The sequence below is a fragment of the Parambassis ranga genome, chromosome 10, assembly GCF_900634625.1.
Source record: "Parambassis ranga chromosome 10, fParRan2.1, whole genome shotgun sequence".
NCBI classification, from domain to species: domain Eukaryota; kingdom Metazoa; phylum Chordata; class Actinopteri; family Ambassidae; genus Parambassis; species Parambassis ranga.
The window spans coordinates 12,474,926-12,488,156 of NC_041031.1; the positions used below are offsets into that span (position 1 = coordinate 12,474,926).

The following is a 13,231-nucleotide window of genomic DNA, read 5'->3' on the forward strand; positions in this document are numbered from 1 at the left end:
TGATTTTAGATTCTTTGTGAGGGTTAAAACTGATGTTTAACAGTAGCCCAAAGTTCTCGGAGGCCTCTACCGCCAGCTGACATCCTGTCAAGCAGGAAGTAATGTATTTTATTCATTCGTATTTAAAGAATGGAAAGTTTATCATACCCAAACCGAGAAGCAACATTTATGTAGATGCACAGAAAAAACTTTACACACAAACATGCATATCTGAACACATATTAAACTTACCTACACCATACCGCTCTGTGGTGGTCCTCATCCAAGGAGCCATGATTGCATGTAGTACTGTACCCAGTTTTTTTTTGTTTTGTCTTTCTTATTCTCTTTCTATTTTAGCTCCCTCCCTACACTTCACACTTCTGCATTTTTTTTTACTTTAAATGAAAGCAATAAGCCCATCCCCCTTTGCCTCTCTTCCTCTTGTGTCTCTTCTCTTTTCCTGCCTGCAGGCAGTTAAGAGGAAGTGGGTGAGTGCAACAAGGTGGAGTCCTAACAGAACCGCAGGCCTGTGCATGGTGTGGAGCCTCTTAAAATGAAAATGTAAATATAAAATAACATGTGAAGTATGCAGTGATACACAGAAATTAATACCCTAAGCTGAACTATTTGTGACTTTAAAAAGAAAGTGTCCTTGCTTGCACTAAGCACCATCTAGTCATTGAACCATGCATGACTTAGATCAATAGTTTGACAGCTCACCCTGCCATCTTACACATCTTGCACACTGTGTACCCTCACTTTTTCCCTTCAAGCATGTAAAATCTATGAAGCATAAGAGAAAATGGCTTGATGTGTTCATTTATAGATAACCTGTGTCCTCCTCTCTACAAGGAAAGATACCACTGCTTCACAAGGATATGAACCCTCATTACATATGCACATTAGCAAATTGAGAATAGAGAAAATCAGGGTTGAGTATCTCTGTAGGTTAGTTATTAGAGACATATCTGAATCTCTAATACACTCTGTTCAATTAGTATTGCATAGCTTTAAATGCTGATAGTCTAGTAAAAATCTGTGTTCAAGAACATCCATCACTACAGCAGTTTTCTTTCTTATTGTCTTATTATGTATGTCTTATTTACATTTACAGTTGTATAGTAGATATTTGTATTTGGCATATTGTCCTTTTGTATGTTAATAGAAAAAAGAAATGTTCCGCATTGGATTAAGATTATAATAGAATAGAATATAAATACTTTAAACTGGACTCTCCTACATTAAGTCATGAAGTTATTAGACTTGGTTATTACATCTCATATATAAAAGGTTTTTTTAGCAGGTTGGCTCATAACCAGTAATGCTGTGAAAAGTTGACAGTCTCATCAAAAGCTGATCACAATTTCAATGTTTGCATAGGTGATGCATTTTATTATGCTTTCACTACGCATTTATATCTGCTATGCACTGTACAATGTGTGCTCCTTGGCTGTTAACATTCAGTTAGCATTGTCCATTATATTTTTTGTGGGTGGACAGCATCTAACAGGGGAGTCTCAGGATATGATGGGTTGCCAAAGTTCCACCAATTGCTTCCTTTACTACCAGGGTAGTAAATGCTGATGTCTCAGGTGCACTTGAATGAGCCTTCAAAATAGGACAGTTGTTGTGTTGTTTTGATGCAACCATTACAGATTTTGTATGAAGATTATTAATTAACTAGAAGGTGATGTTTTGACTGAATTTGGCTTGTTTGTGTGTCCTTAATGGGTGTAATTACTTACCACATCCAGAAGAGGGTAGTATAGAACACATGTTCCTTTTTTTAAAAAAAAAATCCCCTTATCCATGTATGTGATGCTTAAACATGTTGTTGACGTTAATCTATGGACAGTAGAGGGGAAATCCAAGACTCAAGACATCAAATGTGAGGAACCTTCAAGTCAAAACATCAGTAGATTATTTTAGTCAGAGCAAAACTAGCTCTGTCAATCTTTATGTGGTAAAATTTACTAAAGGGGACGATAAACGTCTTATAGACAAAAATTACATGAGACACCATTTATACAGGGCTAACGGTGCCAATTAGTGATCCTCCCCCATCTTGGAAAAAAACTGAATCTTGTTGTTTTGGAAACATGACAGCGGACAGAGCTTGTCAACACATAGCGAGAGAGAAAGGTGAACTTCAAAACAGTGCAAGCTGCCACTTAGAAATGAGTGACAGAATATGTGTTAGAAAGGCAGTGAGAGAGAGACAGGCTGCATATAGATGAAGAAAGAGTGAGAGAAGGACAGGAAAAATGATAACGAATGATATGTTATCACAGTTTTGTGTAGTGGAACAAAACTGGCACCTTGTAAGTGGAAATCACAAGGACAAATAAAGGTGGAGCCTATGAGTGGAGTGTAAAGAAAGTGAAGGATATTACCAGAGATTAAGCAATACAAAGATGAAAAGAGGCAGTTATGCAGTAGGTCTCTAAAAGGAATAAAAAGTATCAATAGAGGAAGATTAAATTCAGAACCATCCAAGATAAGAAAGCCACAGACACAGAGACAGAGCCAAAGACAACAAGAGATGACACTGATAAAGATAAAAGAGGCAGAAATGGACAGAAAGTCTGAAAAGAGAAGTGATAATGACTTGTTAATATTAGCCTAAAGACTTAGACTCAGAAGATGAACTGACCCTAGAATGGTAAGGGAAGCCACACCATTAGCCAAAGCACATGAAATATGGATACAAAGGCAGAGCAAACGCCAGTGCCAGAAATAGAGCAATAGATTTAGAAATATTTCTGACCCATAAGGTCACTGGCATCATTCCAGACCAACTCCTGCCAAGTCTCAGAGATTTACCCAGAAGCCATCTAACCATGATGATATAAATATTATCTCTTATTAAACAGTACGTAGCTTACAGAACAGAAGGTTTTGCATCAGCATGAGACAGGGAAAAAAATGCACGAATACCATGTGTCTCTCACTACAAACTGCACTTATACGCCAGCAATTCCATTAGCACTGAATGCATCAGGTTGCTGGGATTATGTGGGTAATACAGCTCATTTTCCTTTGGGAATCAAATTGTTGCTGTATTGTGGCAGCTGGCACATGCAGGTTGGAAGACATGATGAGAGAATAGGAGAGCTATTAAAGTAATCTCAAAAGCAAATTACCCTAAGGAGATGGGTAAGAGAGGGGAACAATAAGAGACACACAGAGCGAAATGAAAGAGAGAGAGCGCGAGCTGTGTGAGGAACTGGTGCTCTCTCGCTCTCTCCCTCTCTCTCTCTGTTCTTTCCCACACACATTAACATTACGCACACATGCTGAAAGAGACTGGTTGTCTGTGGGAGCACAGCAGTGTAGCAGTCAAGCACAGAGATGGAAAAGCAGCACTAAGGTGAGTTGATTTTACTTTCTGGTATCATGACCTTTCAATAAGCTTGGTGTCCGACATGGTCCGACATGTTGCTTCTGTAGCATCACAGCAGAATTAAGCGTAACTTCATATTTGCTCTGAATCGCTTCACTGATTTTGATTTCTGCAGTCAAGCAAGAATCCTGCAGAAAATAAAAGAATTTATTACCATTAATTAACAGCATAACAATTGGACATTTAGTTTAATTATCACTACTTGATGAGAACAGATTTTGGAATATTCCTGTTTTTTAAAGTTCTATTTTTTAATAAGCATTTTGAATATGTGCAAAGGAACAATAGCTGGAAAGTCAGACTGTGTGAGGCTACTAACACATGACCTGGCTTCATAGTAACATTACAGAAACAGAAGTTTTAACTTCAAGCGTTGATAGCTGCCATGACTTAATTCCAGATTTGCAGTTAGAGTCCAGAGAGTGACTCTTAAGCATCTGTAAACATGAGAACTACACACAGTGACAAATATACAAGGGGTCAGTTAATCAGTCGGGAATATGAGGAAGTAAGATTATTCTGTTTGTGTGTATTAACATTTTATCATACATTTCAAGTCCATTTCCATTTACAAGTTCTACATTTTAACTTCACTTTTTCAATTTTATAACCTTAAAAGTGTTTTCATAGCAGCGCAGCAGTGACAGACAGACAGTCCTCACGAGAAAAACGTCTGTGGTGGTTGATTTTTTAGTGTGATTGTGATGACGAGAGTTTGTGGCCTCCTGCGGTCATGTGAAAAGGTGCAAGCATCACCATGGCAGCCATGCAGACGAAAGCACACACCTTGCAGTGTGTGTTGTATGATGTTGCAGTGTTGTGACAGGGTCTGCATGAACCTTAATCACATTTTTTTGCTATGCCTGGTCTGCTAATGTGTCTCAAACAATCACATCTGTTATCTTGAGGTCATTAGCAATGAGTTTCTCTGTCCGTTCTATGTTGCAAAAGACAACAGTGCAGGGATTTTTGGTTAATTTTCCTAAGACACAATGAGATGTGAAAACTCAGGTCAGAATTAAAAATAAGATAATTTCATTCCAGTTTATTTTTTTGAAGCACCATGTTTTTTAATCTGTGTTGAATGTTTGCTCTGCATTTTTCTGCAGGGATTTATGACAATGAGAACGTTGCACAGCGTAAGTTATACTTCTCATACTGGTGGGTCAACCCAACTGTGGAGCAGATGTGACTGTACACTGTGAAGTAACACCAGAGTAGTGAGAGGATGTGGTTTAGTGTCATGCTACGGCCAGGGAACAAACAGTACACAGTGTTTAGCAGGTCACAAGAAAGTTCCCTGTTTAAAGTGCTTCTAAGAAGTGAAAATGAAAGATATGACAGGAAACCTGTTGATTCAGACAATGTGAGCATGTTGATGTGTCTGTTTTGTCGTTTGTCAAAGCATTTTTATGGTGGCAGTGAGGAGCTTGGTAAGGTCAAGATTGACACAGTGGGTGCAATCAATTATTCCTCCTGTTTGTGTATATCTGTGCATGTGTGTCTGCCACAGCGAGGCATGCTGCTGGTGTCTATACATATTTAATGTGTCTGTTCCCCTGTCTGCGGTCGTGTCTGTCACACAGTGTTTCACATTTCATCAAAATCCCCAAGGTTGAAATCCCACATCACGCAATTTCCCCATAGTGGGACAAATAAAGGTTTTCTTAATCATATTCTTTCGAAACAAAACACACACAACTGTTGCCAAGCAACCCACCATCCCAAACCTCTTCCCTCAGGCTTTCTCTGGGTCTCTCTGACACATTCACACACATGCATCTGCAGATTCAAAAAAACACAGACAGCTATAGATTGGTTTGTGAAGGAAGAGGAAGTGAATGAGCCAAGTGTTTGGGGCTTGATTGAATTATATCAGGATAAATGAAACATTGAGACGTCATGATTGCATTATGTCGCTCTGATGGACAGTACGTGCAGGAGCCAAAGTTGCTTTCAACTTTATTGTTGGCCTTTTCAGTGCTGCAGTCAGCACTGATTAAATGTTAATTGACCTCCTAACAAAAACAGCTTTGGTGATAATTATTAAAAACACAAGCTGCTGAGACACATACATTATGTCCTGATAACACCTTCTTTCAGCAGTACTGCAAGGTGGAAATTTATAATTTAGTGTGTCATCTCAGGACATTGCCACACCTACTAAAAAAGTTGAAGTTAAATTGATGAATGAATTATTTCCTGGGTCCATGACTAGTCAGTAAAAGCTTTATGGAAAAGTTAATTTCACACCCTACTGACAATTCAACAGGGTGTGAAATTATTGCCGTAAGTTGAGAGGATAGAATTAATCTATTTTCTGACATTACTTTGCACAGACAGATGTGATGGCTTTGATTACTTATTGTGAGGAAGAGGTGATATTTCTTATCAGCTTCAATATTTTTAAAGGACACATCTGGCTGGTTAAAAAAAAATGTCAGCAATGAAGACGGTAGTATTTGGAGAATCTCCCAGGCAGCGAGTCCCAGCTGAGAGGTAAATAACCTCATTACTCATCTCCGAGCTCAGACCATGTCTGGTAAAAGAGCCACTGTTCCAAACACTTTTCTGCCTGCCTTTCATCTTTAATACCCAAATTGGGCTCGTTTCACCAAACCACTTATCGAGTAATGGAAAGTCTAGATGAGGCAGGATGAAACCCATTCAGCTTATTTGCACCTTCTGTATGCTGAGATATAAGTGATTAACTTCCTCATCACCCAATCATTCAGCTCCGCTGTGTTTGGTGACACAGATACAGCAGTCCCAGGATGCACCTTATGAGCATCGTCTTCAAAACCACATTCAACCCTTTGTTGTCGCTCAAAAACACGAAACAACATTCATCTGCAAAAAAACTCCTGAAAGTATCGCAGCCTTCACATCCTGTGGAAAACAGCACTCGGCAGTCATTACCATCCATTACAGTCCTCAGAAACCATTACTAAGACGTACATTCTGGGTTACATTCCATGTGCGTGTGTGTGTAAGAGAGAGATTATATTTACAGATACAGTAACACTCACCATTGTTTTTCTTTAGGGACAACTAATGAGAGGTTTGTGAAAGAAAACAGATGGTCACTAATAAAGTAGCTCAGTAGCTGTGTGACTGCTGATTCTTCTATAACAAACTTCCTAACAACAAGGCAAATGACTGTGACATACAAACTGATAACATACAAATCATTTGCATCTCATGCTAAACAAGGCTTAGGCTTACTGTCCGTCCTGATAAATGCATGGTTAAGATTGTATATTAATGTTATTAAAACACAAATGTTTATGCAGAGATAAACACAGGAAACAAATTTGGTTATACACTCTCACACACATGCACTGTCACGTGGGAAAGGAAAATTACACATAACAGCTATGGCAGTGTGAACACACACATACGCACACAAAAAGTCTAAGTGACGTTATTACATGTCCTTATCCATGCTGAATTAAAGCCAAACCTAATTCCAGCTTTGTGTTTGTGTGTGTGAAAGGGAAACAAAGGATGTGATAGAGGGAGAGATTTCAAAAGCAAAAATGGCTGAAATGTGCATTGTTTACGTCTCTGTCAGCTGTGGTGTGTGTATTTAAGAACTTTTACTTCATATTAGTGGCGGTGTTATCAGTGTTTGCTCTGGATGAAGTTCAAAGCAGTCAGTCAGTGACAGAAATGCCGAGATTGGAGGAGTTCAAAGATTGGTTCCTGCAGACCCAGATTTAATTAAACCTTTATTTCTGTCCAGTTTTCATTATATAGTGAGAATCTCATACTTTGTGTGTTGATGTTGAGCCAGGGCACCCATCCCCTTACGTCTCTCTTCGAGGTGATAAGTGAGTGACTCTGGGCCAGGTCTGGCCAAGGTCCCAGTATCCATTATGTTGTTAGACAGCAAATATTACCCACCACCCACTGACGCAAATGCATTTACTCCACACCGCTCACTCTCTCTTACTTATCAAAGTAAGTAGTTGCCCTCATTCTGCCAAGCACACATTAAAAACTCATGTCCACATATGCTAAGTGAATTCAAAGAGGACAAGTACCTCTCTGCAAGGCGTCTTTACTGTGTCAAATAGACATTTCACACTTTGTGCAGCCTTTTATTGTGCTCCAGACTTTTGTTTCACTCATAAAACTACACTCAGTAACACATAATTACAAATTAAAACATGACTATACAACTAATAGCCTGTTGAAGGGGCTTCATACATGCAGAAATGGGTGAACATGCGGATTTTATAAAGATAAATAGACGCCAATCGAAAGTATGAGAGAGAAGATTCTGTGGTTTACACATACAAAACATTGTGCTTCTAAGCAACAGGGGACTGGTCAGAATAATGGGGTTGGAAGGATGAATACAGCACGGTCTGCACCTAGGACCTTGTGTATTTATCCTTCCAACCTGTAGAAGTGTGCATGACCTGAAGCTGCGGAAACCATTCAGTATGAAATAATCCAATGCACACAGCCACGAGAACACTGGAGTGGTTACAGCACAAGTGTGACTGTCCTTGAGGGGCCAAGCCAGAGAACAGACTTAAATCCCACACACTTCTTATCCAATCTCACAGAGCTTTAGAGGATCTACTGAAGAAGAATATAGAAAAACTGCCCGAATCCAGGTCTGCAAAGCTTGTGAGATTTAGAATGAATAAGAATGAAGGACCTCAATACTTCTGTGACAGAGGTTTCACTTTTGCATTTAAAATTTCACTTTGTCATTGTGGATTATTGAATAAACATTTGAAATAAAATCTATAAGAAGTCTAAATAGTCTGTATGTAGCCGCTCAGGTCAAACCTTCCAGATCACTCTCACTGTTTACATGTTTTGTACATAGCTGAACAAATTTTGTTGTTGATGCTCATCTGTCTTGGTTCATTGTTTTTAAATTAACTTAAATGACTTTTATCTTTCCAGCAATTAAATTAAGTTACATGCTCATATCAATACTCTCAACATTTTGTCAGTAAGAGAAAAGATGATCCAAAATGCTATCATTGCAGTCAGGTTTGCTTGCAGCCAAAGTGGTAACAGTTCAGCCAAACTGTACTCTCACACTAGAAACTTCTCAGATAATGGATTTAGGCATAAATCTATTTCCACAGTTACTCATTCTCCCTGACTGTTCTAATTTTTTATCCCTGTCAGCTTGGTGCCAAATTCATGACTTTAGGTTAGTTTTTGCTTGATTTATGTGTCTTCCCTGGCTCATTCATTTCTGTTCATCAAGTAAACTGTAGACTTCACTGCAGTATCCCCCTGTTTAATGGTCCAGATATGTCATGTATATGTACATATGCAAATATATTATTAGCTGCCTAGCTAACAATTAATTAAAAACAAACACACGCTAACACTGACAAGAATTAGTCATCAGAGAATCAATTAGTGTATTAAGATATTTACTTTGCTTGTATTTGAATTACCACATGTAAATAAGGTTAACATAAGCTGTTATAATAATATTGATTCATGATGGATTAAGTTTCAATTATAGCAAAGTTAAAGAAATGAACTGCTTTTTGATGCAAGCATAGCCATGGACATCTGACACTGTTTTACCTGTATTTTTTACCTCTGTCCACTAGGTGTCACTACAGCCATAGAAGATGGCGTTGAAGCCAACCAGAAGTCAGGAACCAGCATGAATCCAACAAAGGTGTCCAACAGCCAAGCATAGAGCTGAGTTCTCGGCAGCTACATTTTGTCATAAAAAAATACAAATGTTTAACTTGTCTTTCAGACAAATCTTATCCTAGATGTTAATGAAAGGAGTGTGAGGTGACCATGTCACAGTGTTTTAATAAATGGGAGTGCCTGAACTCTCCCAAATGAACATATTTAATGACAGAATATGAGAGGTAAAGCCTTGTGAATGTTTTTTTTCCTTTCATCAAATTAAAATCTGGAAAGATAATGTAAGACTAGTTCACATAAAGCTCCAGCCATGATGTCATCTGGTTGTCTCCTGTGAAGCACCAGCAATAATGTTATCAAAAGCGATGCTGGCTGTCTTCCTGTCCCTGCTCATCCTTCTGACTGTCGGTGGTAATGTGCTGGTGTGCCTGGCTGTCTGCGCCTCTCGACGCCTCCGCTGCCTCACTAACTGTTTCATTGTGTCGCTTGCTGTGACGGACCTGCTGCTCGGCCTACTGGTCCTGCCTTTCTCTGCACTAATGCAGCTCAGCGATGAGTGGCCGCTTGGACCAGTCTTCTGCAACTTCTACATCTCCATGGACGTCATGCTGTGCACTGCCTCCATCCTCACCCTGTTGGCTATCAGTGTGGACCGCTACCTGGCAGTGACCATGCCTCTGAGATACGCCTCACTGGTGTTGCCATGGAGAGTTGCTGTAGCCATGGCGAGTGTCTGGGTAGTGTCTGTGGCTGTGTCTTTCTTGCCCATTCAAATGGGGTGGAACACTGTTAATGGGACAGTGCAGAACCAGGGGCCTTGGTCTGTGGAGAGGAAATGTCGCTTTGAGCTGAACAGACCCTATGTAGTTACAGACTCTCTGCTCACATTCTACCTGCCTCTGGTTGCAATGTGCTGGACTTACTTACAAATACTTCGCATTGCACGGGCACAGGCTAAGCGCACTGTCAACACCCGACCGACATGTATCACCAGCTACAACTGCAGGAACAATCCATCCACAAGCACCACTGTGGTTTCCAGTGTTACAGCCATGGCACTGCGAGAACACAAAGCCACAGTGACTCTGGCAGCAGTGATAGGGGCTTTTGTGGTGTGTTGGTTACCTTATTTCATCTTATTCACTGTGTTGGGCCTAATGGAACATCCAGATCCTAGCACAGTGCCAGGGTATTCTATTGTGCTGTGGCTGGGTTATGCCAACTCAGCTCTAAATCCTATCCTCTACGCAGCTCTAAACAGGGATTTCAGGTCAGCCTACACCCATCTACTAAGATGCCGTTGCACTTCTTATAGTGGGTGGAGGAGCCGGGAGCCATCTCCAAATGTAACAGCAGGTAAAGCTGTGAAAAATGTGCAGGTTAAGAGCGCGTAGGTGTCATACTGAATTAAAATGGAACATTCCATTTTATATTGTCATTGTTCTTATCCTCACAGATTCTGTATGTTTTTATTTTTCTCTCTACATCTCAGCCAGAGACCAGCTAACAGAGGTGACACTTCTGTGTATCCACACTCCTGCCACCTGCAGGGCAGGTTTAGCAGATCAAAACATCCAGCTTCAAGAAATGAACAACAGGACAGCCACAGCAACTATCCAATTTGCAAATGGCAATACTGCCACAGATGTCAATGGCAATGAAAGGTATAGCATTCAGTGTACGTTTATATTATTCTTAATAGGCACAAAGATAGATCAAACCTCATTAAATATTAGAGGTTTTAAAGGTAAGGTAGGAGATTTCATTCTGATGCACTTTTTGTTAAATTAGTGGAACTTCTCTTTACAATCCACTAGCAACCAATTAGTTTGGCAGTTTCGCATTAAAACGAAGAATATTAATCATCTGTGGAAGCTATAAAACGCTAAAAACATCAGCCAATCCTCCGGGACGACCCTGCGCCGAGTATTGGCTGGTTGTCACTCTCTTCCTGCTCTGCCGAAGTCACAGACCTTTAGGTAATGCGATTGGGAGGCGTGGCATCGGGGTGAGAAAGGAGCGTGTGTTTACTTTTGAAATCTGGCTGACTTTCACTGAGTTTTCAAAATCTCCTACCCTGCCTTTAAATGCAAGAATCAGAAAACCCTTTTGTGTTCTCCCACTCTGAAGATACACAACCAAGCATCCTGTGCATCAATTCCACCAATTTCACAATTGTTTACTATTTATCTGCACTATTAGATTGCATTATTGTATATATGTATGTGTATATCATATGGTATGATGTAACCGGCATGTATCTTGGTATTTAGTTTGTTTTCTACCAATTGAGTTTAAGCCTAATGACAAAATACTGAAAATAATGTTATAAAACAAAAAGAGAAAGAAAATCTGTTATGGTGTATAAATGTGACATTTACAGAAAATCTTACATAAAAAGTCAAGACCCCTGCCACTGAATTAAACTATAAAAGTTATTTAGTTTTTTGCAATAATACATCTACATTGGCTTAAAAACTTCTATTGAATGCTTTACATTTAATTTTTTAATTTAATCCTGCATTGAACTAAGATGCATGTTTTTATCATACAGTAAAAGAAAAGAAAATCTCAGACCCTGTCTTTCTTCTGTTTGTTTTCAATGAGCCCAGGTCCTGCTGAGGCTGTGCTGGTGAAGTGGACCATGTCTGCTATACAACCCAGAACCAGATTCCATTAGTCTGAGAAGAAAGACCAATACACTGCTCCTCTATTTGGAAGCATACAGTGCCCCAGTACCTGCAATAGCCCACTATGTAAGTACATATACATAGTGACGTCCTCACAGCCCTCACACACCATGTCCGGCCCTGCACAAATGAACTGTGATCCACAGATTCTAGCTGTGTCATCCACAGAGCATTAGGCCATATGGCAATATGCTTATTAGGCCAAGAAATGTGCTTTCAGCACAGAGGAGATACATTGATCCAGTTTCACATCCTGCTTCCAGTTCTTTGTTTGCATTTTGTGGACAATATTGACTGTGTTGCTGACAATAATGTTTTCTATAAAGTTGAGGTTTAATTTTGAGCAGGAAAACACGTTAAATATTATTTTTGACATTTTGTTGCATTTGTATTTTACTGTGAGGTTTTGATTTCTGACTAAGAGGGAAAAGCTGGGATTTTAAAAAAAAATACACAAAGTTACCTCAACAGCACCAGCTCTACCTCCTAAAGCATCGTTGTACATTCCTGTACTGTATGTGACTGCAAACAGGTCAATACCTGTACCACAAGGAGCTAATCCTCACTCCCCCCACAATTGTTTCAGTGTTTCCTCTGTGTATATTGTACATCACAGATGAGTGGACAAATGAACATGGAAAACATTTTTTATTTGTGTCTCTGTTGGAACTGTAGCCATAAAACAAAACAGGAGAAAATAAGGTCTCAGCATCTCATCAGTAAGAATCAAAAGTCATAATCAGCTTCAGTCCGCCCAGAAAGGAACACGTGATGGTGCTTCTTCATGGACGGAGCCAAAATTCAACCTGCCTTTACCAAGGATGCTACAACATGGTATTGGGCGACTGGTTGGAGTTCTACAGGGCTGAACTCAAGTTCTAGTTCTAGACTACTGAAAGATTATTAATGACTGATAACTCAAGTGTGCCCTCCAGTGGAAACACAAAGTACTACATCGCCAAGCTGCCAAAAGTAAATGGACAAGCAATTAAAAGTGATTATTCTATAAATCTCAGAGCACAAAAAGAGGATCAACAGACACTTTTTCCACATGTGGCAATATGTGAGCTTTGGATGTGTAGCATGAAAAAATACAAAATACTGCTATGTTAAGTTTGAAAAAAAAAATGCAGCCATGTCCAGATGTCGCTTTACTGTTGATAATGCTGTGATGTAAAGCTGTATTAAATCATACTGTAAATGTTACATAGGACTGTAAAAGAATGGCATGTACTGTCCTCCAAAAATAAAACATCATAACCGTACAAATCAAGAAAGAATGTAATAGATACTGCCACTTTCAGACACAAATCAGGCTGATAAACAGTGATGGTTATTATCATGTGAGACGATGCAGAAAGTGTGTGTGTGTGTGTGTGTGCACGTGTGTGGGCTAAGAAACACAAGCACATTGGAAACAATTCATCACAGCTGTCAGCACACATTGCTTCAAACTATTGCCACATTAACACTTAACCTTCTCCATACTTCAAGCTATTTCCTTTGAGGA

The 13,231-nt window shown here is 39.5% G+C and overlaps 2 protein-coding genes across 5 annotated transcripts in view; one reads left to right on the forward strand and one right to left on the reverse strand.

Moving 5' to 3' along the window:
* dock2 (dedicator of cytokinesis 2) overlaps nucleotides 1–436 on the reverse strand; it is a 77,534-nt gene extending 77,098 nt beyond the window's left edge. The window contains exon 1 of the mRNA XM_028415642.1: nucleotides 232–436. Coding sequence (XP_028271443.1) covers nucleotides 232–274 — 43 coding nt within the window. The 5' untranslated portion in view covers nucleotides 275–436. The remainder of the gene's footprint in view (nucleotides 1–231) is intronic.
* A 2,765-nt stretch (nucleotides 437–3,201) lies between these two features.
* On the forward strand, nucleotides 3,202–12,984 carry hrh2a (histamine receptor H2a). 4 transcript variants are annotated; one of them, XR_003671388.1, is made up of 5 exons: nucleotides 3,207–3,352; nucleotides 8,983–10,387; nucleotides 10,524–10,695; nucleotides 11,644–11,787; nucleotides 12,397–12,984. XR_003671388.1 is itself a non-coding variant. In XM_028416700.1 (4 exons), exons 2-4 carry the CDS (start codon nucleotides 9,039–9,041, stop codon nucleotides 10,820–10,822), a joined length of 1,125 nt encoding a protein of 374 aa, XP_028272501.1. In that variant the 5' UTR covers nucleotides 3,202–3,352; nucleotides 8,983–9,038; the 3' UTR covers nucleotides 10,823–10,895. The 4 variants fall into 4 exon arrangements, 3 of the variants coding, with proteins under 3 accessions (XP_028272501.1, XP_028272498.1, XP_028272499.1); XM_028416700.1 differs by lacking the exons at nucleotides 11,644–11,787; nucleotides 12,397–12,984 and having other exon boundaries at nucleotides 3,202–3,352; nucleotides 8,983–9,053; nucleotides 9,577–10,387; nucleotides 10,524–10,895; XM_028416698.1 differs by having other exon boundaries at nucleotides 3,208–3,352; nucleotides 11,644–12,984.
* The last annotated feature ends 247 nt before the right edge of the window (nucleotides 12,985–13,231 follow it).

What these genes read in the sequence shown, in the direction of transcription:
- hrh2a (XM_028416697.1), top strand. Translation starts at nt 9,382, where the DNA reads ATGTTATCAAAAGCGATGCTGGCTGTCTTCCTGTCCCTGCTCATCCTT. An exon ending in ATCTCCAAATGTAACAGCAG is followed by an intron (nt 10,388 to 10,523) that starts GTAAAGCTGTGA and finishes TCTACATCTCAG; the next exon opens with CCAGAGACCAGCTAACAGAG.